The sequence below is a fragment of the Daktulosphaira vitifoliae genome, unplaced genomic scaffold (assembly GCF_025091365.1).
Source record: "Daktulosphaira vitifoliae isolate Bord-2020 unplaced genomic scaffold, ASM2509136v1 Scaffold_1, whole genome shotgun sequence".
Taxonomy (NCBI): domain Eukaryota; kingdom Metazoa; phylum Arthropoda; class Insecta; order Hemiptera; family Phylloxeridae; genus Daktulosphaira; species Daktulosphaira vitifoliae.
The window spans coordinates 42,061,611-42,086,778 of NW_026099572.1; the positions used below are offsets into that span (position 1 = coordinate 42,061,611).

The following is a 25,168-nucleotide window of genomic DNA, read 5'->3' on the forward strand; positions in this document are numbered from 1 at the left end:
AATTATAGTTAATTAACTTAGTTATTAATACGTTAAAATATAATATAAAATATAATTAATAGTTAAAAATATAACTTAACTTCAACTCATTAAAACTTTTATGCTCAGCTTTGATAAAATGTTTTAAATAATATAGAAAATGTATTAACTATAAAATATTCCAGATAAATATTGAAATTTTATCACGTAAAAATGCTTTTTAATGGCAAAATGTTCGCTACACCTCGCTTTAAAAAAATGGAGCCCAATTGTAATGTGTAGTACTGCGTAATTTCAATATTTTCCTTTACAAAAAAGTGGTTGTATATATTTTTACAATAAAGTATATAATGTGTAAATCGATTTAAAATTTAAAGAGTATTTGTAAATCCAAAATAATGTTTTAGGTATAATATTAATACAGTATATACACGGTAAGTTAGGTAGAAAAAATGAAAAATATTTTTTTTAAGATTTCTACAACTCCCACTTTTTAATGTACCAAACTAAATAATGTTGAAACCAACGGTTCTTTATACGATTATATACCTGCTTTATATTTTCATAAACAATTTTGTAAGAGTGTACCTGTAGATTTTATTGGAAAAATGAAATCTTTATTATACATTTTTTCATTTCTTTATGTATGCATGGTATACTTAATGGAATATTTTTTTTAATTTGTAGTTTATTATTAATTTAGTTTTTTGTATAATTTTATATTTTAAAATAGGTATATTATTATTACAAGAAATAAGTATAACATAATAATTGTTTAAACTAAGTTATATCACAATATAGCAGGGTGGATTTTAGGGAGGGCATCCATTAAAAGGAGTGCATACACATTTAATATGTGGCCTTTAAAAAAAAAAATTATTGTCCAACTATGATATTAGCCTGCTCCTCCCATATTCCTAAATCTGGTCAAACATATCAAGTTATTGGCATCATTGTTTCGTGACGTCGTAAATCATTATAAATTTTAGCTAAGTATACTATGTTCATTAACATGCATTAATTAACACATTTGCGGTCATAAACGCAGTGACTAAATAAAGATGTGCTGGTAAAATGATTTACGAGATTATTTCATTGACTATAAAAAATATTCATTAATTTAAAATTGATGTCTTTTTAATTTTTGTATCTAAAAGGTGACGTACGGAGACGTAATTTTTCCTTTGTAGACATGAAAGTTCCGGGTAGAGAATTAAGAAATTGTGTTGTAAGATAATATTAATTGCATAATAGATCAATAAACTAAAAAACGTTTTGTAATCCTTCGAAATATATGTACACTGTCAGGAATTATCCATAAATTCCCAAACGTCGATATAATATTTGTAATATATACGTTAAAATTGCATACAAGTAGTGTAATTTTGATATGAAGTAAAAATTCATAGACAAATATAACACTGTCATAAATGTTTACAAAATATTTTTCATTGTATTTTTGTATTAAAAACTTCCAACACATGTGTATGTAAATTCGACCATTTTTTTTTAAGAGTGTACACAAAAAATCGCATTTAATTTCTTTTTTGTTACAGGTACTGTATCAATAGTATTATAATACTTAGAAGTAGAATTATTTAGAAAATCAATATTTAATATATCAATCTAATCATAAATCTTTTTTTTCTCTGTATTTTTTTTGATTTCGGGAATGTACCGGTAATGGTGAATCGCGGGGTAGCACGAGAGTATAAGGAAGTGATAAATATCAGATACGTCCACGAGGGCGTTGCTAGGAGACGCGCACGGACTGTCAATCCACTGCCTTTGGACCCCTTCGCTGTAGTATCCCACCCCTTTCGTTTCGACATTTTTATATTAAAAATAGAAAAAGCGCATTTCACGCATCTTTCTGAAATGAGGAGTACTTAATACACCCACGAAAATTCTTCCTTACTACCGTCATGGTGTTTGAAAAATGTTTTAATGTAAAACGAATAAACTATTCATATACATTCCTTTATACATATTAATGGTTCGCGATTTTTAATCTTTTTTTACCTTTTCTCTGTGTCTGTCGAATTTCGCACGCTCAACAAACGGGTTGGATTATAATATATATGTATAAGTACAAGAAACCTTCATTTTCAAAAAGAACACAATATTCCATAGCCAATGCTCAACCAAAAGATTAAGGTTTAAGAATTCGATTGACTGCTACCGATCACACTTGAATAAATATAAAATGGTTATTTCTATTTCATTCTTTTCTAATTTGCTTAGAAATAAAATACAATTTTTAACAAAGTAACACTGAAACTGTTTATAAAATCTTATCGATACTCATTGATATTTACGTAGTATAATATATTATAATGATTCCATTAATAAATGTTCTGTTATTAGCAACGTATTGGGGTTTGGTTGCGATTTTGCTAGTTTGTCTCTACCTATTATTCAGCAGGCAGAAACAAATTAGCGAAGAATTATGTGAAATAAACTTTGATATCATGTTACACTTTTATAATAATTATTCTCCCAATATGAAACTTCAAATTCAAAAGTTTAGGAGAGGTAGTACCAGTTCTCTTCACAGTCTTGCTTACCGATAGAATGATTGCACTTTATTTTTTTAGTCATACATGCTATTATTTTTTTAATGAGAAATATTAATGGCCTTTTTGTGGTAATAATTCTGTCTCCCATAATGCACCACAAAATAACTGACCATATATTTTTTCATTCATTTAACTGAAGTTCTGCATGTTTACTAACGAGTCAAAATCTCTTCACGTGGTTATTTTTCTGCAAATTATTAATAATCATTTGTTTCTATTTCCACTCAAAAAATCTTGTCTTGCTAGTCTCTCTAACGACGTCTGTTCACGAGGATGTCCCAACGACCCCTCCAGAGACCTTTTCGCACTTCCTGTCAGACCCTTTGGCCCTTAACTACCGGACATGTCAAAATGTTAAAAATCTGTGTACGTATGCTATGCGCGGAGTACTGGAGGAGGACTCTAATATAGGTACCTCTGTGATGAGCTCACGCACACATTTGACAAAATGCACATGCGGCACACGTTGATTTAATGTAGTCGACGGGAGACCCGAAGGGAGTACACTAAAATAAAATTAAAAAAAATAGGAAAGACGCAGGAAAACTTAAATATAGGCTACCCTATTAAAAGAGAGACCCTAACATTAACCTTTTACATAGTGTGTAATGTATACATTACACAGAAGCTATACCTATAGTGTTTAATATGAGCGAGCTTGTAACGTTATTTTAGGTTGTCCTTAACTGAAGCAAAAATGCTATATAACTTATGGGTTATTAAAACAATTATCGTTGATTTATTAATTATGTTTATTAATTTAATGTTATCATGCAAATGTCGAGAATAAATAAACTAAAGAGGTAGTAAAATCCATTTTTCAATCGAAAATTATGACATTTTTTAATAGAGCTATTCAATGGGGGTATATCCTTAGACCCTTTGATAGGCTCCTGATATTTCGTAGACAGTTTAAATATAGTTGTGTCGGCTTTAAATCTCTAAACAGAATTCTTTTTACACAAATAAAAACAACCAATAAATAACTTTGTTTGTAAATAACGTATAAAACAAAGGAAAAATCCTATTATCACAAAAATAACTACAGAAAAAATTATTTGAGCATCATATATTATTCCCGTTCTTTTTACGTTCTCAATGGCAGATTTATGGAGAGATTACAAAAATCTTTAGGTGATATATTATACAAGTTATTATGTCTTGACGGTAGAAATATAACGATTAAATTGCGCTCTATGTATAGACATCATAGGAAGTAAAATTGAAACACTCATAACAACATTGTCCAATTTAGTTTTGTTGCAAACTCAGAACTTTTCTATCGTAATTTTTAATTTATTTTATTTAACACTATATTAAAATAATGACTTATTTAATGAATACTAGAACTTAATATAATTAATTCAGTAGTATAGTGGGGACAAGTATAGATAATATCTGACAATTATTAAAAACTTTGTCATGAAAATAAATCAATGAAAATCTGCAAATAGTCTTTAATTTTAAGAAGAAATGAATTAATGAATAATAAATACATGAATAAATTATTGGAATAAAATTTAGTATGGATTTAATATTAAATCATTTAGTACTGTCATTTATACAAAGAAATTATAAAGTAAAAATATAAGCAAAGCTGGGAAAATTAATGACTTTTTTCTAACTATTTGAAGTTAAATTAGTTTTAAAAAATGAGTAACCATCTCTATGGTATTCCACGAATGACGTGATAAGTTACACGTGCTCATAATATTTATCAAGAAAATAAAGTGTACAGCTTAAATAAAATTGAAGACAATATTGCCTACATAGTATAAACTGTTTTAAGGTAAAATTTGATAGTCAACACAATTAAACTAAACATACAAAAATTGTTTAAAGATAGTCAATTTTACAACAAAAATTCACTATATCTTTATAAGTCGAAGTTTTATATTCAATCAAACTAGAATAGAAAAAATTACCCAGTACAGTGAGGTCGCTGCACAGATCGGACAAGTATAGATGATATTTGACAGCGATTAAAATTACTATCATAAAAAACGCTTTGATGCAAATTTGTAGATAGTGTTTAATTTTTAGAAGAAATTATTGAATTTTCTAAAAGCAATATGAACTCCTATTTCCTTTATACGTAGTCAAAGAAAATCATTTTAAGTACTTATAAAAAAAATGATTTTGATTAATTAATTTTTTAAATATTTATTATAGTTTTAAGTAAAAAAAGTTGAACTACTATTTAGGAATTTTTCTTTATTAACGGGAACGAAGGAAATTTTTCAATTTTTAAGAGTAATGCTATAAACTAGATACAATTTGTGATCTTTTGACGTATCGTTGATAAAAATTGGTCCGATGGGAGCTAAGAAATAGTAGGTGATGAATACAAAAAATACAAATGAACACATAGTAAAACTAATACCTTCTAGCTTTTTATCGAAGCTAAAAGAAGAATAGGTTGTTATCAAATATTAATATTGTGATCATTTTTATTTTATTAACTTTTTATATGTTGTGTTTTGAATGCAAATTTTATGTCATAAAAAAAATTGTTATCATTTTTCAACAACTGTAATACAATTATAAGAATTTTTATTTTGACTGGTTAAAGGTAAAATATTAGTAGTTTTTAAGGAAATTGATTTTTAAGGGTGAAGAAACACGAGCAACTTATCTAAAACAGAGAAGCAGGGCGTTGTGCCGCTTGAGAATTGATTGGATTTAGTAAGCTTTTTTTCACCCACACATATCGGAATTGTTCCTTTCTCTTTCAAATCGAGAAAACTAAGGGAACTCGGACAATACATAAAACATATATACGCACGCACCGTTACCATTTCTCTTACAATCGACTACTTCGGGAATTAATGGTGTGTAGCATCAAGAGAGAGACTGAGTAGGTTTTCTACTTCTTCTTAACTCTCAAGAGAATTACAATAGTTTTTATACTAAAATAAAAGTGTCCTTCTAAAACTTATAAAACAAAATAAAAAGAAATTTGATTGTAAATAATAATTACTGAGTGACGAAGTGCTTAATATAAATACTAAATCGTTGGGAGTTTAATATCAATTATCTAAGAAGTTTTGGTCCCTCAAAGTAAATAAAGTATTACGAAAACTATATTAATTTATAAAAAAGAAATCAATTTATGTTGATTTTTTATTATTATTACACAGAGCGAATCTTTTAATATTAGCGACTTATTTCTTTTAAAATAATAATTATATTGAGAAAATTTTTTTTGGTATTTTTAGTGTCATATATTATTTGATTTATAAATTATTAATTACTGTTTGAATTCTTCTCTAATTCTTATAAGGATGTTAACTACATTTTTGTAAATAGCAACATATTGGCAGATAACAACTTTTGAAATAGTACTTCGGAAGTTATTAACATTTTTAAATATAGAGTAGAGGAAAAGCACGGCGGAGTAATGCGTAACAAAATAACATAACCCACATCTTACCATCACTCTACACTGCTATAAATTCTGAAAGAATGGATCGAAAGTTGTTATCAACCAGAAATTTTTTTAATTGGATAATTTTTATTTTATAAGTTAGTTAAATATGTATGTTGTCATCTAATCAAGTAAAGTTGATACCCTTATATGATTTATATATATATATATATGATATAAGGGATAATTTAAATAAATACTTGATAATAAATAAAAAAATATATAAAATTAAATAATACCAAAAAAAATGTTCTTAATATAATTATTATTTTAAGAAAATTCGAATAGATAATATTAAAAGACTGTTTACAAAGAGGTAGTTAAAAAAATATTGTTAAGAGCAAAAAATTCAGGTCTGGTGTTTACTCTTTTACTGTTTATAATATAAATTTTAAAACTAAAAATGCATAACTAAAGAAGTAAATATACAGTGTTTAGTAATTAAGGAAACAGGTCACTTTTTGCAAACAATGAGAACAATAAATACTCGTTTCCTTACTTACTGAACACCTATATATAAATTATATAGACAACAGAATATAATTTTTAAATTAATGGTTATATTTACAGTATAGAGTAACTGTAACTCATGGGGACATTGCATGTTAATATTTTTTTTAATCCTTCCAATCAAAATAATAATTTATCTTCAAGGCAATTATTTTATATTGTAGTATGAATATAATACACTAAATTTCACTAAAAAAAGTTTTTAGTTACAACAAATGTCTTTTTGAACATTTTAATTAATTTCATTCATATTTTCTATTACATCGTTCTTATATTTTTTCTTATTAATACACAAATTTTTATCAAGATAGTTATTGAAAAATTACCTAAAAAAATGAATTATAAGGTCATTATTAAATAAAAATAAAAAAAACATTAATAGCTAAATAGTTAGATGTTAACAAAAAGAGATAAACATTATCATATAAATTAAAATAATAATAGGTTAATTAAAAAGAAAATTATATCTTTCAAGTCTTTTAATCGTCATCACTGACTAAACTTTCAGTATCAATAGATGATCCATCTATACTTCGAGGTAACGCTATTCTAGCATAATCATCAGTATCTATTGATTTGCAAAAATGAATTGCATATTTAAGTTTTTCATTCATTATATCCTGTAATACATAGAATATAATTTAAAATCAATATATATTTATACAAATATTTTACTGTCCTCTTACAAGTAAAGAAAATATTTACTAAAAAATCAACAATTAAATTTTGCCTGTATTTTCTCAATATTTTAAAATAAATACAGCAAATGTTATATCTGATTCACTAAAATTAAAGTTTAATATGTGACAACTATACAAAATTTGTGCTCGAGTCAATCAATTGTCCAAGTCAAAGTTTTTAAAAAATTGATTCAAAGAAACATTGGAAAACTCATTTTTACTAAGTTAGTTTTTGCTCAATACTGAAATTATAATTTATTCCTTATTTTAATATTTCATATAACATAAGAATCCTTATTTTAAAATTTGGTTTTCTCCAATGACTGTTTAAATAGCAGAAGGACCGGATAAAATCATTAAAATAAATTGTAATTGCAATAAAATAGTTTTTTTTTTCAAAAATAAATATACATACTTTATTACTATATCGTGGTATTTTAAGAAGAAAAAAGCATGTGTAACTTTCTGGTAAAAAGTGATCAGGAGGTGAATATCGGTCAATAACCTTAAAATGAAAAAGATATTAAATTAAAAACTAAAAAATATGTGTATTATTTATACTAACATGCAATACAAAATCTCTTCCTCGAAAATCTTCTATAGTTCTTGGTAATCTAGTACGACCCCAAACAAATCTTAAAAATAAAGAACGTTCATGTGTAGAAAATTCAGTTAAAATTTCCCAAAACCATTGTACTAGTTTATCATTTGGCTCAATACCTGTAATAATTAATTATTTTTGTGTTAAAATTTTTATACATTATAAAAACATTCATATATTATAAAATTTATTACCCTTGTAAGAAACAATACTGAGTAACATATTAATAGGAATTTCCGGTGATCCACATACCATAGACTCTAATTCAGTATTTGTAAAAAGTGATAACAAAGGAACTGGTATTACTCTAGCCATGCCATTTCGTACAGCTTTTATTTGTAAATCAAATTCATGTAATCTATAAAAAATTGATTTTTACATATAAAAAAATGTTTAGTGATGATATAAATTTAATTTTAATTACCTAAAATCTAAACAAGCTTGTATGTATTCATGCTTATTGTAATGGGTAACAAGTTTATGTTCTGAACTAAGAACAACAGTTTGGCCTGTTGAGGATGTAGTGCAAAATGAAATATCAAGATTAGTAAACTCATCTTCTCCTTCTAAGTCTCGAACATATAATAATCCTAAAATTTATATTTTATAATTATTCTGTGCTATTTAATTAATCATTTGTTTGATTCTTTTGATGAATTTTTTTACCAGGAACATAATCTTTGTCAATTTCAATGAGATCTGTAGGCATAAGTTTCATTCCACATAACAACTTCCACATAGGTTCAGCTAAGTTAATACTTAATGGGCTACCCGTCCGAATTGCTATACCAATTAAAACACCTATTAAAATTTTTTATAGCAATTAGTATTAAATATAACATTTTAGTAGTATCAAAATAATTTGAAGACAAGTTATAATTTATTTATATATAAATACTTATGTGTAAAAAAATATTGTGCTTTATTAAGCACAGTATACATTTTAGAGTATAGTTCATTGGTGTGGAATCCATCACAAACTGATTTATTTGAAGCTTTTATAAGCATATGAAGGCATTTTGTTTGTTATATTCGCTATAAAAGAAGTCCTCACAACTACATAAACGTGTTCTTGCCTTAACTTAAAACATTTGCAACTAGATGTAAATTAGTTTATATTTCTTTTATGTATCATTTAATAAATGGTTACATGTCTTGTTTTGAGCTTTAGGTTTCATTAATCTCCAAGTACCTATATATATTTCACATTCCTGTCAGAATTTCTTCATTCCTTTATATAAAATGTCATATGGTTATAATCCTCCCATAAAATGTACCTCTGTAATTAATTTTCATTTTTTCTATCCTAATAATGTACTATATCATAAGAAAATTATTTTAACTTAGATATGAATAAAATACTAGTTATTTACATATATATGCATTTTATTCTTTTTTTTTTTTATTCTTTAAAATAATTTATAAAGTAATGTATAGATAATATTATTTAACATTCATATACTTGAGCCTTAACCAAGGTTTATTTAAATAAATAAATAAAATATATAAATAAATAATTTACCAAAGAATTCAAACATTTTCAAGTGTATTTTAGAAGTAGCAGATGGATTTATAATAAAACAATCACGACTAGTACCAGTATCTTCTCTACCATTAGGTGTTTGAATTAGTATTGGAAGGGATCCACTCTGCAGTTCTTCACATATTTCAGTAATACTCTCACTATAACCTCCACCGTAGTCATCAACACTCTCACCTGATGATAAAAAGGATTACTTTAGTAATGGGCATTTACACATTTTTTTTATATAACTGAATAGTATCTTTTTAGTATTGAATATTTTACAAAAATATTTAATGTTAAAAACTATTGAATAATTATAGAATATTTTCATTGTTTGAATAGTTTAATAGTTACTATAAAATATTTTTTAGTTTACTTAATTTAAAAAGTTATCCAAAATAATTTTCTGTGTGTATAAATAAATACTACTAATTGATACTTACCAACAAACTGAACTTTCCAAACTCTATGATACAAAAACAATGAATCATCATCTAAAAAGTCCATGTTATTTACCATTTGACCAAAAACCGTGTGAGTGTAATCATTTGTTATAGATTTACGAGTTTTTCGGGTTCGAATTCTGTTTAACTCAAACACAGGCCCATGTCGCTGTTCTCTCACCATTGACAATTGAAGTACCTAATTAGATATATTGTTTACTTAATTTTGATAGATAATTAATATGAAGTAATAGTTTACTTTTTTAAAAATGCTTTCTTTAACAGGATATATCATATATGGTCTTATGGTATCTAAACTAATTTCACCATTTAATGGCAAAAATAATAGCATTGTTTGATTGATTATTAATGAAAAATGATGTAAAAGTAACAAACGATTTCTTAACTCAATTATATCAAATTCTTGTAATAAATCATACTCTAAAGGCACTAAGGTTGGAGTAGATTTTTCTACTTGACAAATTTCTTCATTAGCCCATGCAAATGAATGTGCTGAGCCACAACTTACTTGTTGTATTGGTTTACCCTTTAAAATACAAATAAAAATGTACAAAAGTAATAGAAATAAAAATTTAGTAAAGTTTTCAGTTACTTTAAGAGCAGTAATTGGACGAGGTCTTGAAATTGGATGTGTTGTACCATCTCCTAACTGACCTTCATCATTATCACCCCATGCAAAAACTTCTCCATCATCAGTTAGTGCTAATACATGGAGGGACCCTGAAACATATTAATAAATATTTTAAATTAAACCTAATAATAATTTTCTATCAATTTGTAAAAGTAGAGTCAATAATACATAGAAATTATTAAATTAATTATTTAAACCTGTTGAAAATTGTATAATTTTCTTTCCATGCAGTCCGCTTACAGGTTTTGGTTTTCGTATATGATCATTAGAACCATGACCAAGTCTAAAGTAATCTCCTTTTCCCCTATAATTTCAATAGTATATTATATAATACTAAATATTATACAAATAGAGTAGATAGTTCAATTTTTTTACCATGTGTATAATGTACCATTAGATGATAAAGCAACAGAAAATTGAGAGCCACAATCTATTTGAATAATTCCTTTCCCAGAAAGTGATTCAATTTTACATGGTAACTAGTAAATAAATAAAAAAATTAACTAACTATTAAAATGTATCTAAACTTAAAATTTACTTTGCATGATTCTGATATATTATGTCCTAATTTACCATAGTCCCCATCACCCCATGACCAAACATTATCATCAGATGTAATGCACAAAGTTTGAGCATCACCACTACCACATGCTACTTTTAATACATGGTAGTTTATTAAGCTTTGCACCTACATAAAATTATTTTAAAATAAATTGTATTTAATTTAACTACTTATTTATGACATTAATTTAATACACAACTAACCAATGTCGGATACAAGTAATCTTCATAGTCACCATGACCCAAACGACCATAACGACCTTTTCCCCATGTATATAAATGGCCTAATTGAGATATAGCAGCTGAGTGAAAACCTCCACAAGCAATATCAATAATATATTTATCATTTAAAGCTTGTACTAATTGAGGTTTAACATAAGAACTAGAAGTTGAACATTTTAATCATTATTAAGCATACATTAATAATAAACAAAAAATTCTTTATACTTACACTCTATTTCCTAATCCTAGTTTACCATCATCTCCATCACCCCAAGCAAATACTTCTCCATTTGAAGATAATGCTAAACAATGTCGTCCTCCTGAATTTACAGCAACCTTAAAAAAAAAAAAATAAATAATTGATAAAATATAAAAGGTCAAATAACAATATATAAATATTACTTTTATGATATTGTTAAGTCCTTGTACTAGTTGAGGAGTTACAACATAAGGATTCTTAGGGTTATACGGCCCTATACCAAGACGTCCATTTTCTGTGTAGCCTTTTTTTTTTATATAGATTTTACAAAATTTCATTGATTAAAAATAAATACAAATTCTATTATTTTTATTTAAATTTACCAGAAGCATAAACTTTCCCATATGGAGTTACAGCAAACATTGTTTGCTCTCCACCAATAACTTGAATAGGCTTCAAAACAGACAGAGCATCACAATTTAAGGGTTTTTTTACTTGACTGGAATCAATACATGCTAACTGACCTCTATGGTTGTGACCCCAAACATAAACTACATGACCATTTCCACCCCATGTCATGTTCCAATCAACAGGTTTACTAATAATTAATTTTAATTGAAACTGTATTATTAATATATAGTTTTAATATAGCTGTATTATGCATAGTAAACTTCAATATTACCTATTTAACCATAGAAGAAGTTGCTCATCATGTTCTTTAGTGAAAATGGAATTGTTTAAAAAGGCATTTTTTGAGTCTTTTTTATAATTTTTGTCTAAAGTTTCAACTTTTTTATGTACTTGATTAATAAATTCTTCTGGCATAGGTTCACGTTTAATTAACGAATTTGCTACATCACTCCCATAACAGTAATCAACAAACCAACTAGCATCAAAATGCCAACTACTTAAACTACTATTAAGCCATTTCATCATAATCACCAGTGACTGTAATGATATAAAATTATAAAAAATAACAATTATATTAATTTAAATAATAATAAAGGCATTATTATTTACTTTAAAATACTCCGAAAAGCAGAGTTGTTTGCCTGATAAGACAGCAGCTTCTTCATATTCAAATTGCTTAAACATTAATCGTTCAGTACGAACTAATATATCAGCAACCCCACTTTCACCATAAGGTAAAATAAGAAGTTCATATGCTAAATTTGAATAGCATTTAAATATCTCACTAAGAATGTTAACACACCAGATTCTTTCTTCAAGAGCTTTACACAAAAATTATAAGTAAAAAAAAAAAAAAAAAACTGAGGACAAAAATTTCTTATTTATACTTAATGTTGTCAAATGCAATGAAAGCATTAATGTAGCAGTTAATCGTTTCGTAAGTGGAATATTATTCTGTCTTTTAAAACATTCTTGCAGCAAATTTTGAACTATAGGCAAACATGGTCTGGAAAAGACTTCACGATCAGTACCACTTTGTCTTGTTAAAGGCATTATAGGATAAACCACAAATCGCCAACCCCAACCATTTACTGATTTATCACTCATAAACTTCCAATGAAGTTCATCACCTAGAAAGGTTTTTTAATAAGATAAAAGCATTCAAAACAATCTAAATTAAAAAATATACGTTGAACAAATAACGGAGTGGACCATTCAGAATCCCTGCCTGATCGTACACTAATTACATTTTCAGATCCATCCATTAATGTTAAGGTATCTTTAAGTTTTTCAGTAGAACAATTTGGATTAAACTCTATGTATAATGCAATAGCACCTACAAAAATAATATTTATTTATAAATTTTGATAAACAAAAATAGTATTTATTTAGAAATTTTGATAGATAATCATTTGTAAGTTTATTTGAAAGTTTAAATATGATAATTTTTGTGAAAACTAAAATTATGTTGCAAATTTTCTGGATTGAGCTTATATCTTGTAAATATTTACTGAAGTACTATTAGTGAAATATAGAATAAAAACCTGGTATAGACACATATCCAGAAAGATAAGAATCATCTTGATATGGATGAGTACTTTCTTGTACAACATGCTTTGAAGGTGGAGATACCAAAAATGAACAATGAGTATAAATTGCTTCCATTTCTGATACACAGTATTCCAATAATAAATTTACGTGTAAATTTGCATGTATATAAGCTTTGAAATAGAAAAGAATACAATAAATTATGACATCTATATATTCTACTACAGTGATTGATTTCTTATTAATCTCTAGATTTTTCTTAAAATAACAATAGTTTTGAGAATATTTTTTCTTGGCTTTGTTAGTAGCAATTATTTCTTAATTTTAAAGGATTTAAAGGATTTATCATGTTTTAGATCTAATAGTCTAATTAAAATAATGTCAAGCCAATAATATCTTTTGAACAAGCATTAGAAAGTATACATATCTTTTAAATGATTGTTTAAAAGTTGATAATGACAGCAATTTTCTTAAATAGACTATTATTTGATTTTTAAACTGGTTTTATATGTATATTACTACATAAAAAATCAATTTTATATTTCTATAAGGGATAAGAATTGAATTTAAAATTTAATATTTATAAAATGAGAAAAAATACCTCTAAACATAGTTAAAAAATCTTATTGAATAATTTTGTTGAAAATATAATTTATTACCAATCAATGTATTAATCAATACTTTATCAGCATTAGAACTAAATCTATTGACAAATGCTAACTTTAACAAATCTAATAAAAGTCTAATATCTTTTTCATTTAAAACATTCAAGAATTCATCAATTTTTTTTAGATTTAGTAATGATGAGTCATTTAAACCAATCACCTAAAAAAAATAACATTAATGAATATACTTTTTATAAAATTGATGAAATTATACATATTGAAGAGATAGAAAATTATAAATTTAAATACTTGGTTCTTTGATTTTATAGTAGCTGCTACTATGGACATAGTATTTGTAGCTTTGGAAGATAATGTACTAGCTGAAGCAGTGAGTGATGAATGCATTTGTAGAGAGCTTTCTATACTGTCAGGTGTAATAACTTGGTTCTATATAATTAAAAAAAAATTGAGAAAAAAAATGGGTAGATCAATATTAATAAAAAAAAAGTACTACCATGAGAAATGGGTCTGCTTCTGAAATAGGAGCTGGTGCTTCGCCACCTCCTTGATCTGATTTGATAATGTCTTCAGATATTTTTATATCAATATCTTAAAAGTAAATAACGATCAATAATAATTATATATCCATACTAAAAGAATTATTTTTATATTTACTATTACCAGAATTTGACATTAGAGTAGCTAAGACAATTTCTCGGGCTAAAGTAATTCGTAAGGCATTTAAAACATGTTGCAAAGCATTTTGCTTAGCTGCATCTGAATCTAATGATAATATTGTTCTAGATAATGAATCTCTTTCAATATTATTTTGATCATCTTCATTATTTATTTTATTATTTTCATTTTGATCTAGTAAAAATAGAAATGTGTTTAAATGAATGTAAAAATATAAAAGGGAAATATTACTTAAAGTAGTTGCACCCATAGAATCTTTTAGTCGTGTAAATTGAATAGGTTCATCTGACATTAATAATGGTAGCTCTGGACATTTCCATGCAATAGATTGAGAAGATCCACATCCAACACGATTCACTTTAATATTGTTAAAATTAGTAACTATTTTAGGTTTTTGGTTTGCACATGTAGAACCATTTCCCTGTTGCCCATGATCATTATCACCCCAACAATAGACCTATAAAATATTATTTGAAAAATAAAAGAATTATATTGCTGGTAAATTCTTTTTAAATTTAAACTAGTTTTGTTCATTTTTTTATTCAGTTAATTTTTAGCTTCTTTACAAAGACGAAAAGGTATTAATTTACCATATGTCTTTTTTGTCTCTGTCCATAAAAATAATCATCTCTCATCAATCCAATTTTGATAATTTCTTTGTTAAAAGAACCTTTAATCTAGTTCAACTTATTAGTAACGAAAATTTAAAAAAATCCTCTCAACTGAAAAAACATATCTCAAAAATATGTAAAAAATTTACATATTCAGAATTTTTTCTGCATTTCAAAACTACTATAACTTTTTTTAAAAATACAAATGTTAATATAATACAATAGAAAAAATGAACTTTCTTTTGGTATGAATTTTATGTAAATCAAACATAAAACTTAAGTATAGGAAGCATTTAATCGAGACTAATAAATATATTTGAAAATGTTCCAGACTTTTGTCGATTATTAACCTATATCAAATTAAAGCATTTGAAGTATACTATAATATTAAAAAGGAAATGTCCTGATTTGTCAATTCGGCTACTAAAATTTGAAATTTTGATTAAAATATTTTCATTTTTTTCAGGTTCTCACTGTACTGTTTTTTTAGCTTCGATGCGAAGCTGAGAAGGTATTAATTTTACTATGATGTGTTTTTTTATTTTTTTTTTTTTTTTTTTATTTTTTTTTTTGTGTCTGTGAACGCTCAATCTCAGCTCTCGCTGGACCGATTTTGATGAACAATATGTCAAAAGATCACAAATCGTATCTAGTCGAAGACATTACCCTCAAAAATTGAAAAAAATTCCCTCGTTCCCCGTAAACGGGGGAAATCCCCCAAAAAATTACAAATTTAAAAATCGCTAATTTTCGATATTTTTTCAATTTTTTTTACTTAAAATTGCCATAACTTTTTTAAAAATGACCGAATCAATATAATTTTTTTTTTTATAGATACCTTAGATAATTACCTATCATTTTATATATTTTTGTGAACATTTGACCCTTTAACAGCCCAAAGGATGGGGTTTCAAAATGGTAACTTTTTTACAAAAAATTAACTTTTTCAACTTAACTTTTGAAAATGTTCCGGAAAGACTGACAATTTTATATATACCTTAAATTAAAGCTAATGTAATATACTTTAATTTGAAAAAAAAAAATTTGACCTCTGGACTTGTCTTCATGGTGAAAATGACTACCGTATGCAAAAATATGCTATTTTTGTGAAAAAATTCTTGATATTATATTTTACATTTTTTAACATTATGTTGCTATAACTTTTTAAAAAATGCATGAATCAACTTTATTCTTTAATGATAAATACTTTATATATACTTCTTTCATTCGACATACTTTTTTTTAAAATCGGACCATTTCCCTTTATACAGGGGGGGTGCAAACCTTTTAAAATGCGTATAGAAAGTAGAACTTTTTCAACTTAACTTTTGAAAATGTTCCGGAAAGACTGACACTTTTATATATATCTTAAATTAAAGCTTATGTAATATACTTTAATTTGAAAAAAAAAAATTTGACCTCTGGACTTGTCTTCGTGGTGAAAACGGACATCAAAGTTAAAGAAAAACGTACGATTTCCGTGAAAAAAATCTCGATTTTATATGTTATATTATTTAATTTATATTTTATATAACTTTTGGAAAAATGTATGGATCTATATTATTATTTTTTTATAATAAATATTGATATACCCCTTTCATCTGGCACGCTTTTTTTGTAAATCGGATCATACCCCTTTAACAAGGGGGGTCAAAACTTTAAACATGCGTATTGTTACTACGATATTTTCAATTTAATTTTTGAAAGTATTCCGGAAATACTGACACTTTTAAATATATCTTAAATTAAAGCTTATGTAATATACTTTAATGTGAAAAAAAAAAATTTGACCTCTGGATTTGTCTTCATGGTAAAAATGACTACCGTATGCAAAAATATGCTATTTTTGTGTTAAAATTCTGGGTTTTGTATTTTATTTTATTTTAAAATACCTGACAAGGGGAGTACAGATTTTCATAAATATTATATAAATTAAAATTGATATAGTATAGATAGTTAAACTTATTTAAATATGTTTGTTTCTTTTAAGTCGAGAAAAATAACTTTGAAATTTGAACTAGCTTAAATAGCCAATTTTTCAACCGCCGGAAGCAACGTACGGTTGCCGAGTTGGTAAAATTTATGTTTTACACGCTTGGGGTACGAGGTTCCAACCCGCATATGGCAATGAATTTTTTGCATTTTTTCTTAATTCTTTTTAAGTTAGTATAAATTTTAACTCGTTTGATTTTTATCACATTTAGATTCAATAACTTCAATAAAGATCAAGGATCCCATCACTTTAGTCGCCCCTTGCAAGAAGAAATTTCTTATTCGTATTAAAATTATTTTACTATATTTTAAGTTTTCGCTTCGATGCAAAGCCGAGAAGATATTTTTTTGTGACTATCATTTATTTTCTCTGCTCTAACTTGACCTACTTTTTTCAACAATACGTCAAATTACTACAATTCGTATCTAGTTGAAGATATTACTCTCAAAAATTGAAAAAAAAATTCTAATTTATCAATTAAACAGTTAGTTATTACATCGTCTCCATAAAGACAATTAAAATCATTAATTTCTAATGTTTTCAAAATATTTATTAACGAATGAAGTTTGATATGATAGGTTTCAACTACAAAATTAAATCATTTTACTTTGTAATTTAATAATTTTTTTACTCTATTTGTGTGTGCTACTACTAGACTATAATATTACAATTTTTTTTTGTAACATGTTGCTATATAAATCATTTCTAAAAAAAATGATTGTTTTTTCTCCTGAATTAACAATTGATTTTTACAAATATAATCAAATTTTATAATACACTCAATTGAGTAAATCTTTTTAACAACTTTGTTTTGATTGGTACATTTAGTTAAAGTAAATCATTAAAATTAATTAAGTTCTCAATATTTCAATTATAGAATCTTTTCAACAAACAACAAAAGTTCCTAGGAAATTATTACTATTACTTCTATTTAAGTTATCTATTACCATAAAAATGCAAAAAAATATTGAGCTTTTCTGATAAATTTACAATAAATAGTAATTATAAAACTTTCTGACTGCATATTGATCTTAACGATACAATTTTTTTAATTGTCATAAAATTTTCTATTTAATTATGTCAATGTCAAACTTACCAATTGAGCTAAAAGTTATGGTAAAATAAATTTTTTTTTTTTATTATAAACATTTACAACAATCAACTTTAAACGATTAACAAAATAGGTTAAATATGTCATTTTCCTTATTTTTAACTTATTAATAATCAAATTAATATTAAATATTATATCAAATCAGTATTAATTTAAAACAATTTTTTTTGTTCTTAATTATTTTTTTTTATATGTAAAAACTATTTTTTAATAATATTAAAACTTAGAAGTTATAGAAAAAGTCTAATTGCACATTTTAAAACATCGCGAAAAGTTGATTTAGAATAGTATATTTTTGTTTCTGATGGAAGTTCCTTGTAGTCCAGTGTATAAAACTTATAACTTTGTTAATTGTTATAACTTTATCAAAAATGACCAAATCAGTATATTTTTTTTTATTTAGATGCATGTCTTTATCTATCATTTGGTTTTTTTTATAAATCTAACCCTTTACCTGCCCACAAGAGGGATTCAAAATATTAACTTTTTTTTTTTTAGTTAAAGTAAATCATTAAAATTAATTCAGTTCTGGATATTTCAATAGTAGAATCTTTTTAAATATCAAAAATTACTTAGAAATGATTACTATGATTTCTATTTAAGTGTTCTATTACGATAAAAATGCAAAAAATAATGAGTTTTTCTGATAAATTTACAATAAATAATAATTATAAAACTTTCTGACTGCATATTAATCTTAAAAATAACATTGTTTTAATTCTCATAAAATTTTCTATTTAATGATTCATTCTAGTCAACGAAGGAGTAATTTTGCAGAATAGCAGAAAAAATTCCCAACAAACTTTTTTTTTTTTTGTTTTAATTAGGCAATTGGTGGATTATTCCAAAAGCAACATCAACTCTTATTTCTTTAATTATATCATGATTAGTAGTTCTTTGATTTTAAAATATAATATATGAATATATACTAATTATAATTATTAAATTTAGTATGAAATTGATATTTAATATTGTAATTTAAACGGAGAAATTATAAAAATAATAAAGAAGTTATATTTTGCTTTACTTTTACGTGTATAAAAATTTAAAGGGCTTGATACAATAATTTTCAATAAAAACTGTTTGTTACTATAAAAAAATGCACTGGACTACAAGGAACTTTCATCAGAAGCAAAAATATACTTTTCTAAATCAAATTTTCGCGTTGTTTTCAAATCTGCAAGTAGACTATTTCTATCACTTCTAATTTTTTATATTATTACTAATTATATATATAAAATAATAATTAAAAGAAAAAAAAATTTGTTTTCAAATTATTACTGATTTGATTTTTAATATGTTAAAAATAATCAGTCCAAATTTTCAATTTTAACCTATTTTTTTGGTTCTTTAAAGTTGATGAAAAATTTTTGATAAAGATTTATGAAAGTTTATAGTAAAATAAATTGAATATATTACCATAACTTTTAGCTCAATTACAAGTTTAAAATTGACATCTAGGCCTGTCAACAAAGGAAAAATTGCGGAAAAAATTTTGTTTTTTTAAAAGTTGAATTAAAATATGTATAATGACATACTAATAGTCCTCAAGATTGGAATTGAGCTTTTTTTTTAAATCCTCGCAAAAGTTCAAAAATATGAGCTTTCTTAATTTTCTCAAAAAAAAATATTTAACTTACAAAAAAAAGTTTCGCACAAAAGTTGTTTAAAAGACAATTATAAATAAAAATATAATCTTATATTTTTTCATTTAAACAAATATTTTTCGAGTTACATTACATTTAATATGAGTAATAAAATTTATATTCCATTTTTTTCATTTTACGGTTACTTTTTATCATGTTATACTTACATTAGACACAATGTTATAAATGCATATGTGTGTATGTGTGAGTTTATTTATTTATTGTATCATTAAAGTGTAGTGTATATTGAGATACAACCGATAGAGTAGGTAATTGATTTGACGCTATATTATTTAAACCCAACTAAACGCTAAATTGTACATTCCGAAATAACAATCATATTATGTCAATTGCCACCGGAATATCTGGTAATATTTTTCTTTTTCTTTGCCTTAATCCCAACTACTTGGGGTCGGGCACCCTTATCCTAAGCTTCCACTTGACACGATCTCCCACATCTTCTACGCTCACATCAGCTGTCCTCAAATCGCATTCAATAGCATCCCTCCATCTCTTTTTTGGTCTTCCTCTATCTCTTCTTCCTTCAACATTCATTTCTATAACTGTTCTTACAGCTTTCGATTCTTCTTTCCTCATACCATGACTAAACAATCTAAGTCTATTTTCTGTCATCTTATCCACGATTGACGCAACACCTATACTTCCTCTTATATGCTCGTTCCTTATCCTATCTTCTCTAGTCACTCCACTCATCCAACTAAGCATTCTCATCTCTGCTACACTTATTCTCTGCTCTACTTTCTTATCAACCGCCCAACACTATTAACCATACATCATAGCTGGCCTCACAATTTCATACTAAATTTAAAAACTATAATTAGTATTTATTCATATATTATATTTTAAAATCAAAGAACTACTAATCAGGATATAATTAAAGAAATAAGAGTTCATGTTGCTTTTAAAATATTTCACCAATTTCTCTAAAGGAAACACTATCTACAGATTTGCATCGAAGCGTTTCTTATGATAGTGATTTTAATCACTGTCAGATATCATCTATACTTATCTCATCTATGCCACGTCTATACTGTGCCTCGACCCCACTGTGCTACCGTTTTTTTTTTTTAATAAACTACATTTTTAGATACTGAATTAAAAATTATTTAGACATTTTTTTATCAATAGTAAGACAAAAATAAATAATATAAAAAATATTTAAAAAAATGAAAATAGAAAGATTCTTTGACTTATATAATAATTACAAATAATATCAACAGTACATATCATTTAGAAAGATAATATAATATAATTTTTATTATACATATTATAATATAAACATTTTAATACAGCTGTTATTAAGCAATCTATAAAAAAATGGTTACTAGTTAAGTATTACTTTAATAGAATCTTGGTTTAAATAAATATAAAATTAATGCTATGTAAGTATGATATTTAAAAACATAGAGCAGAGGTGGGTCTAATGGGATGGTACTAGAATACTGTAGTATCTCCTTGAGACATTTTTTNTGGGATGGTACTAGAATACTGTAGTATCTCCTTGAGACATTTTTTGGCTAGGTTAGTTGTATTAAAAAGCAGTGAATGAGCCAAAAAAAAAAAAAGGACAAAAACTCCATTTAGTTATTGTTTGATGACACCTTTTTTTAAATTTAGTACTTTATCTTCATTTTTCAAATAAAAAACAAATTTAAGATAAAACTACAATTAATAGAAAAAATAGCTTTATGGTTCTTCATTTAAAAAACTTAAACCCTTTCTATTTTTAAAACAAGTTTCAACTCATTATTTATGAGTATTTTCTCACCATGAATAAATCATATTAATAATGGAAATTTACCTCTCCTTGTGTAGACACTGCAATACAATGTAAAGTTCCAACAGCTATATAATCTACTGTTACTAATTTCAACTGATTAACTAGTGTTGGTCTTCTGACATGTTCATCATTCCCTAAACCAAGTCTATAATAATCACCTTTACCCCAAGTCCATACCTATAAAATAATATTAACATTTAAAGACTTGAAATCAATAACGTGCTGTGGTTAAAAAAAGTTTTAAAAGAAAAATATTTTAGGAAGTTAATCCTAAAGTAAGTAATGTGTAAAACATGCTATGTACATTGAGCTACTACTAATGACTTAAAAAATATTTACAAGAAAATGTCTAAGGCATGCACCAATCCAACACAATCAAGGTTTTTTAAAAATGTAGAAAATGTTGAATAATTCAAAATCAAATAATTGCTACATTATTAATTTCAAATATTCATTAATGTTAAATCAAAGGAATATTAGTTAAAAACTTAACAATAAAAACTATACTAAGATCAAGTTAGTAAACATTTTTGGAAAAATTAATTTTACTGTCCAATTTTAGAAATACTTTTATATGAAAACAGTATTTTTTCTAAATATTATTTTGGGGAGGAGGCAAATAATATTTTTGGGAGGAATTATCCTTTAAGTTCTCACCAAACTCCACAAATAGATAGAAAATAAATTACAAATTTTAGAATTGATGTTGGTAGTAATTCTAAAAATCAAGATAACCCAAAAAATCAATTTATTCCTCTATATTAAAGGTGATCATAGCATATCTATTAAGTTCTGTTTTTTTTAATGACCACAGTATCACAAGCAATTGGTTCAAGTTATGTGTTATAAACTATTAAGGCTTTATAAAAGGTACAAAACATTATCTATAAGAGTTAAATAAAATAGGTAATAATAATTTCACCGTTTTAAAAATGCAGGGAAAATAGAATAGGAGATAGCATATTAAAGTTATTTTAGCTTCGATGCGAAGCAGAGAAGGTATTAATTTTACTATTATGTGTTTTTTTTTTATGTCTGTTGCCACTTTTTCTCAGCTCTCACTGGACCGATTTCTTTCAAAAATACGTCAAAAGATCACAAATCGTATCTAGTTGAAGACATTACCCTTAAAAATTGAAAAAAATTCCCTCGTTCCCCGCAAATGGGGGAAATATCCAAAAAAATTACAAATTTAAAAATCGATAATTTTCGAAATTTTTTCACTTTTTTTTCTTAAAACTTCCATAACTTTTTGAAAAATCAACAAATCAACATAATTTTTTTTTTTACTAAAACCTTAGATATTTACCTTTCATTTGATATCATTTTTTTGAAAATCTATCACTTAACCTGCTCATTAGGGGGGATTTAAAATAGCAACTTTTTTACAAAAATTAACTTTTTCAACTTAATTTTTGAAAATGTTCCGGAATTACTGCGTCCTTTAAACATATATCAAATTAAAGCTTATTTTGTGTACTATAAAAAAAAAAAAAAAAATTTGTTCCGACGACCTATCTTCTATGCGCAAATGGCTACCATATTCAAAAATATGCTATTTTAACAAAATTTTTTTTTTTTTAATTAAAACACTATCTACAGATTTGCATCGAAGCGTTTTTTATGATAGTGATTTTAATCACTGTCAGATATCATCTATACTGGACCCAACTATGCCACGACCCCACTGTGCCGCCACCCCACTGTGCTGGGTTTTTTAGAATAAAATTAAAGTTTATGCAACCATTTCAAATGTTTTTGTTAGGAAGACATTTTTATATCTATGTGATCATATGTTTAAATTTTCTGGGGTAAAATTATTATCTTTTTTTAGTTTTATATTGCCAAATCATAGTACAGTTTCCTGTACTGTAATTCCTTTATAAGTGTTATAATCTAAAAATTAATATTCCAATGTATTTTTGAAAAATATTTTTTTATTATTTATCATATTTTCATTCAATTTTTAATCAAGTTTTCAAATCTTAATTTTAAAATAATATAAATAACTAAAATAACTTTACATAATATGTAAATGATGTATATTATACATACGTCATTTATCTGGTATTTTTAACAAGAATATTTTATAATTTAGAAAATATAAAATTTCATTTGATGTGTCAAAACCACATGCGTTTTTTTAATCATTTTATTTTTATTATTTATACTTAAAAACTACTAATTCAAGAAACTGTCACAAAATTTTGATAAACGAGTTTTCAAGTGTATTATGTTTTTATGAACAGACACATAATTTTTGAAAAATATTTAAAAACTTAATAAGTTTGGAAGTTAATCAGCTACTAGATACATGTTTATTTTCATGTACGCATATTCATTTAAAACTTTTTGAAGAACTTTCAAACGTATGAAGTTTTTAAAAATTTTTTAAAAATAATTTGTCAAAAAATATAATGTACTAGAAAAATTATTTATCAAAATTTTGTGACCTACATAGTTTCTTAAATAAGAGATTCATATACAACTTACTTGTCCAGTAGCAGTTAATGCAACTGAAAACTGGGCGCCACATTCGATTTGTACAATTCTGTGTCCAACTAGTCTTTCTATTTTTTGAGGAGTACTGCAACCATCACTACCTCCTCTACCAAGTTTACCAAAATCACCATCACCCCACGAATAAACATTACCATCATAGTCTAATGCAAGAGTTTGAGCATCACGGCTACCACAAGCCACTTGAATAATATTTCTCCCAATAAGTTCTTTGACCTTGTTAAAATAATTATACATATTAATAACCTATATTTAATTACTCTTATTAAGTGTTATTAGCTATAAGTTATGTAAAACAAAAATCCTTACAAGTTTTGGTGTATATTGAGAAATTTCATCTCCATGTCCTAAACGACCATATTGGCCTTGACCCCAAGTATAAAGTTCTCCATCAGAAGTAATTGAAGCACTATGAGCACTTCCACATGCTATATAGACTACTCTTTTTGCAAGTAGTGTTTCAATGATTTTTGGCGAGTCTAGAGTTGTAGTATTACCATGTCCAAGTTTACCATCTTCTCCATCTCCCCATGATAACACCTTGTTTAATTTTATGAAAATAAAATTTGAAAATCAAAGCCACAGTAAAATTATTTTTTATTTATTCAGTAAAAAAATAAGCTATTAGAATAGTTAATTACTAACAATATAAAAAACAATGTTTTCTCTATTTATTTTAAATTTATGTAAAAGTAGTGTTGAAAATAAAATAAAATTTAGTGTAATTATTTATTTTACTGTTAAGTAAATATTTGTAATTTATGCTAATGTAGTATAAAATAACCCAGCACAGTGGGAACGTAGCACAGTTGGGTCCAGTATAGATTTAATCTGACAGTGATTAAAAT

At 25.7% G+C, this 25,168-nt stretch overlaps 1 protein-coding gene across 1 annotated transcript in view; it reads right to left on the reverse strand.

The window, feature by feature from the left end:
- Positions 1–6,730: 6,730 nt before the first annotated feature.
- Positions 6,731–25,168, reverse strand: part of LOC126895053 (E3 ubiquitin-protein ligase HERC2) — a 44,205-nt gene continuing 25,767 nt past the window's right edge. Inside the window, exons 47-76 of the mRNA XM_050666513.1 lie at positions 24,630–24,860; positions 24,294–24,536; positions 21,822–21,977; positions 14,870–15,095; positions 14,624–14,812; positions 14,457–14,551; positions 14,252–14,389; positions 13,997–14,162; positions 13,334–13,510; positions 12,979–13,125; positions 12,677–12,919; positions 12,399–12,610; positions 12,061–12,326; positions 11,762–11,976; positions 11,582–11,682; positions 11,409–11,515; positions 11,162–11,339; positions 10,935–11,084; positions 10,772–10,875; positions 10,594–10,700; positions 10,358–10,485; positions 10,004–10,291; positions 9,745–9,943; positions 9,299–9,493; positions 8,443–8,577; positions 8,201–8,366; positions 7,971–8,134; positions 7,741–7,895; positions 7,591–7,680; positions 6,731–7,115 (exon numbers count right to left, since the gene is read on the reverse strand). Coding sequence (XP_050522470.1) covers positions 6,975–7,115; positions 7,591–7,680; positions 7,741–7,895; positions 7,971–8,134; positions 8,201–8,366; positions 8,443–8,577; positions 9,299–9,493; positions 9,745–9,943; positions 10,004–10,291; positions 10,358–10,485; positions 10,594–10,700; positions 10,772–10,875; positions 10,935–11,084; positions 11,162–11,339; positions 11,409–11,515; positions 11,582–11,682; positions 11,762–11,976; positions 12,061–12,326; positions 12,399–12,610; positions 12,677–12,919; positions 12,979–13,125; positions 13,334–13,510; positions 13,997–14,162; positions 14,252–14,389; positions 14,457–14,551; positions 14,624–14,812; positions 14,870–15,095; positions 21,822–21,977; positions 24,294–24,536; positions 24,630–24,860 — 5,112 coding nt within the window. The 3' untranslated portion in view covers positions 6,731–6,974. The remainder of the gene's footprint in view (positions 7,116–7,590; positions 7,681–7,740; positions 7,896–7,970; positions 8,135–8,200; positions 8,367–8,442; positions 8,578–9,298; positions 9,494–9,744; positions 9,944–10,003; positions 10,292–10,357; positions 10,486–10,593; positions 10,701–10,771; positions 10,876–10,934; positions 11,085–11,161; positions 11,340–11,408; positions 11,516–11,581; positions 11,683–11,761; positions 11,977–12,060; positions 12,327–12,398; positions 12,611–12,676; positions 12,920–12,978; positions 13,126–13,333; positions 13,511–13,996; positions 14,163–14,251; positions 14,390–14,456; positions 14,552–14,623; positions 14,813–14,869; positions 15,096–21,821; positions 21,978–24,293; positions 24,537–24,629; positions 24,861–25,168) is intronic.